We start from the raw sequence: 5,035 nt of genomic DNA, 5'->3' as shown, positions 1-5,035 counted from the left end.
AAAATTGATTTTTGAATAGATTAATAAATTTGTTTTTAAAATGATACGGTAATTTTTACTTAACATTTTAAAAAATTAATTAATAAATTATATTACAATAAAAATATAAAAATTTTAATTTTAATTTTAATATTTTTATAAAATATATCTAAAATATAAAAAATTCAAGATAATAACATCCTTAGTTTTTAAATTTTAAGTAAAATTTTATTTAAATCTCTCTGAAGCCATTCATATGATGTCAATTGTTGTTTATTATTAATTTAGACGATTTTAAAAATGAAAAAAAATAAAATTAGATAATTTTAATTAATTAAAAATTTAATTAAAATTTTTTAAAAATTTCGAATAAAAATAAAATCTAACTCAAAGTTTAGATTCCACGTAATATTGAGTCTAGCAAAGGTGCTTTATATAGTAAAAAGTAGAAGGATCTTGGATCCAATTGATTTATTTTTTGTATATATCGAGATTGATATTTAAGGATTAGTAGTGGGAATTGAGAAAGTGGTAAAATATATATTAATGATAAAATCGAATATTTTATTTATAAATTTTAAATTTAATTTTCATTGTTACCAATTTTTTAAAATAGATAATCTTGAAATTTAACGTAAATTCAGGATGAAACTATTGATATATTTTCCTCCACCAAATAATGAAAAAATAATAATGGCCCACTTTGGATCAAAGGAGTAGGTATCAACTTTGAAGTTTTGATTTTATATAGTCACTAAAGTCTTGGCTTGATAACAAGAAGAAAATTATAAAACTCTGAAATTTTAAGATTAAATTTTAATTTGTATGGATTTGATTGTTAAATTGTATTATAATTTATTAATTAATTATTTAATAATTATAATTTGATTATGATATAATTATTAGTTATATGAATATAACATTTGATTATAAGTTTGATTGTATATGAAAAACATATATTTTCAATTTTGAAGTTTTGAAATAGTGATTTTAGATATGAACACACCCATCATCTTATTGGCATAAAATTTGTTTTTGTATAAGAAAAAAAAAAATTCATTTGTAGAGATTGAAAAACGGTGAGCACTGGCCAACAAGCAAAGACTTATGGTCCGAATAGAAGCAAACGTTCGAAATCTTTGCGGTCATAAATCGTGAATTTCGGAAACATGTGAAGCTTATGGGCTTTAGGTCCAAAAGAATTGCTAAAACAAATTATATAAAGCCCAAAAGGCCTAATTGCAAATGCTTCAGCCCAAATTAACTACAGTAAATTTATAATTTTATTTTTCTTTTCTTTTACAATTGGGCTACATTGAGTAGCTTAGTAGTTTATTGGGTCTAAAATAAAAATTCAGTTTAGTTCGTATTACTCTTGCTCTCGATTGCATTATGAATTGCCAGTATCTTAAAATAATTAAAGATGGCAATTGGACGGAAATCTTTTTTCGAATTCCGATCGTCGTCTCAAGTTGAGGTTTGAATTATTTAGAATTTGAATTTTTTCAAGTTCAGCTTAATTTTGTGTTCAGTTAATCTCAGATTAATCACAATTCAAGTCTTTCTAATTTAAAATTCGAGTTTTTACAATTTTTGGATCGAATGGTGGTCTTTGTTCAAACTTTTGAATTTGCATTTTTGACTGTTTTCAGTTAATTCGAATCAGATCGAATTTGATCTTGGGCTAAATGATTATTTGGATTGGAACAAATTTTGCCACCTCTACAGTTAATTTCCTTTGAGCTCAGGTGATTTGTAGGGCACCGGAGAGGGGTCACAGCCTGTATGCCATACCTCACAAACGGTCCTGATGCCACAAGGCAAGCCCAAATGATATTTGGTTACAGATGGTAAATCAGGCTGTCGATTTTCCTCTTAGACACCCCCCCCCCCCCCCCCCCCCCACGAAATAAAAATTACCTCGTTCCAAAATGCTTGGATCCTAACTAGAATAGGCAATGATCTTACAATCGTTGATACACTTTCATAAATGGAAAAGTATCAATTAAAAGGGACAAAGGAAGTAAGGAATCAATTACACGGACAAACACCGAGCCAGAATCTCATAAATGGATAACAAGAAATAATACAATCATGTAAATAGTTTTCTGTACAACCTGCAAATGACTGCCATCAACCATAACTGAACTCCATAAAAAAAAACTCCAATATCATATGCAAGCACTAGCTACAAGAATTAATTCCTCCTAAACTGTATGTCAGACTTATTGATATGAGATGAAAATCTAACTATACTAACCATAGGACAACAAGCAATGCTGCTGCTTGATGCTAGAATTTCTATTTGCTACTTGGATCGTGGAACTTGAAACTCTGAGCATCAGCTTCATCTGTACAAATCAAGCAATCGTAGCCAGCAACAATACCGACAGTATCACCCAATTACAATTTTTTAGCAGCTCCGAGCCAGCTGAAAACAATAGAAATCAGTTATTTTCATTCATTACATGCATTCCAAGAAGTAAAAATCTTATGGAGAGTTTATTTCTATTAAGAATGGAAATGCACACCTAGATGATCAACAAAAATTATAAAAGGGGTTTGTGTCTTTGTATTATACAGTCAAATCATGATTAAATATCCTTAAAATTCAGGCAACTGAGGTTTTTCTTGGTTCTCAAAATTCAGAAGATGGAAAAGTGGAAAGATGCTGCTTTCTCAGATGGTTACAAAATTCTCAGATCTCTCAAAGAGAGAAGTAAAGGGGTTGAAAAAAAGAAAGTAGTGGAAACACATTTAAATCCATTTAAGATCAATATTACATGATGTTTTTGTTTTGGCAACAGAAAAAGAAAAGAGATCTATGAGCCTCATTTTACCTTGATTAACATCACTATGAGACACTGTTGGTGCTGTGGAAGTAGACTTATTTGTCATTGAGATCCCAACGTCTGCACAATCCAGTCCAATTGCACCTGGAAACCACAAGTTCAAACTCAATTAGCTTTCTTTTCGGAATACCAATAGGAAAATCCTACCTAACCACCGTAATTGACACTATGCTAAAACTATAAATTCTAGGTTTTACAGCCACCTACAGATTTCTGTTATCCATTTATAGGAAAATACTACCTAACCACTGTAATTGACACTACCCTAAAACTATAAATTCTAGGTTTTACAGCCACCTACAGATTCCTGTTAGCCATTTATAAGAGTGTGTTCTTACATTCTCTGTAGCATGGGAAGGCAGAGACATTAAGAAGATTAAAATAACCCTCTGAACATTTGCAATCATATGTAAATGGTGATGTCTTGTTGCATGACCCGCCTCCACAATTAGTCCATCTGCAGACTGCAAAACCATGACAAAGTGCATTGGCGTTAAGAAAGGATATTGAATGACCAAATAGAAAGCATAGATGGTACGGTACATAGCTTACCATCAAAGATAGACTGATTTGTTTTGGCTGCCTTTTCTTGCACAGGGGAGGGAGCGGCTGAACAAGCAGTATTTAGCGTACCTAAAGCCACCAAATTGTGAGCATCATCAAAATTCAAAACCCTGTAATAATTTGATTGCTACTATTTGACAAACGTAAATTAATCAATCATATCTTCAGATAAGCAATCCATCTTTTTTCAAAGGAAGATTAAACTTTACAAACTTTGACCTAGCTAAGATATTAAAATTACATATTGACATGTGTTTAGACCCCTTGTTCAAGAAAGGTCCTCACCATGACACAATCTTGAGATGATTTTGGTATGATTAGCATGCATTACTAACTTGAATTAAAATATTGATTTCTATATATGTTCCTTCTAATTAGCACATATTTTTTTTTGGCTTCTTTCATTATCAAATCTAAACCTAGCTTTTGTCTCCTTAGCAGTATATCTAGTCCAAAAGTAAAGCTACCACTATTCGTAGTTACAAAAGAAAAAAAAAACAAAAAACAAAGAAAAAAGGGGTGAAAAACAACAATCTAACCTCCTTCACATGATGTAGCTGGGGTAAATCAGTGATTCCATCCAATCTAATTGAATTCCCCCCAACAACCACAAGACCACTTCTAATTTGAAAAGCTAAAAAATTACAAGATTCCCTTGCATATCATCATCAAATTAATGCCAAATTCACAAAATATTCATGATTTGATTATATATACCAACCATAACCAATAAAAAGAAGTTAAAGAATAGATTATTACTTGTATTGTATGAATTGAAACATGTGACTATTAATGATGAAAAATGGGCCTTAAAAGCAGGAGAAAGGCAGAGATCAATTACAGTTGGGGACAATGCAAGGGAGAAACTTGAGATGATCATCGTTATCAGCACGAGTTTGTTTCCAGCCAAGATCACATTCACAGTTATAATAAGGCAATGTTCCATTTAAAGAAGGCTTGCATTTTCCTCTCCCACATTCCACTTCTTGGCATACATCATCTGCAACAAGAAAAGCTAACTAAATAAAAAAACTTATTCAAAACTCTTAAAAGATCACAATCAAGAAACACCCAACTTAACAAAAAGACCCAAAGATCTCAAAACCATTAGTTTCTCAGCCAAAAACAAAAGATTAAAAAAAAAGCTGCAAAGGGAAAGTAACAAACCAAACAAGGGTGACAAAAGTGGAGATAAAAAGTCAGTTTTAGCAATCTTAAGATGCAGAACAAGAAGGATTGCAAGAAAAGCAAGGGTGTTCAGAGAAGCCATGTGTAGAACATGGAAAGATAGATGAGAATGTGAGAGATATAGGGTAGTAATAGTCTTTTTATTGAGTTCCAGGAAACTGAAAGAGGTCTTCTATAAATGGACGGAACTTTGATTGTTGGAACTTGGGAGTTAAAATGTTTACGTGGCGTGGATCCGGCTAAACTGAGTCGTTCATAGTGGAGTTTTAAAGCTTGGTTTATCTGCGGCAGATTTCATTTTAGAGATGCACAATACAGCCAACCATCCAAATACGATAAAAAAACGGCTTTAAGTGTGAAAAAAAATAATGAATTAAAATTAATTAATCATAAAAAATTATTTTATTACATATAATTGAGTTTTCAAGTATTTATTTTCGTTCAATTGAATT

General features: G+C 31.1%; 1 protein-coding gene across 1 annotated transcript; it reads right to left on the bottom strand.

The window, feature by feature from the left end:
• Window positions 1-2,003: 2,003 nt before the first annotated feature.
• On the bottom strand, window positions 2,004-4,751 carry LOC111307348 (uncharacterized). Its single transcript, XM_022905355.2, has 6 exons — window positions 4,563-4,751; window positions 4,237-4,395; window positions 3,384-3,464; window positions 3,170-3,295; window positions 2,820-2,915; window positions 2,004-2,410 (listed from the first exon to the last, which is right to left on the bottom strand). Exons 1-6 carry the CDS (start codon window positions 4,663-4,665, stop codon window positions 2,340-2,342), a joined length of 636 nt encoding a protein of 211 aa, XP_022761090.2. The 5' UTR covers window positions 4,666-4,751; the 3' UTR covers window positions 2,004-2,339.
• Window positions 4,752-5,035: the final 284 nt, after the last annotated feature.

Source organism: Durio zibethinus, chromosome 22 (assembly GCF_047325235.1).
Source record: "Durio zibethinus cultivar Kanyao isolate XHJ-2024 chromosome 22, ASM4732523v1, whole genome shotgun sequence".
NCBI classification, from domain to species: Eukaryota; Viridiplantae; Streptophyta; class Magnoliopsida; order Malvales; family Malvaceae; genus Durio; species Durio zibethinus.
The sequence above is the reverse complement of the archived record's forward strand: the minus strand, read 5'-3'. Positions and strand labels throughout refer to the sequence as shown.

Coding starts and splice junctions, on each gene's coding strand:
- LOC111307348 (XM_022905355.2), bottom strand. CDS start 4,665: ATGGCTTCTCTGAACACCCTTGCTTTTCTTGCAATCCTTCTTGTTCTG. Junction 4,396..4,562: donor ACTTTTGTCACCCTTGTTTG/GTTTGTTACTTT, acceptor TTCTTGTTGCAG/ATGATGTATGCCAAGAAGTG. Junction 3,296..3,383: donor AAATCAGTCTATCTTTGATG/GTAAGCTATGTA, acceptor ATGGTTTTGCAG/TCTGCAGATGGACTAATTGT.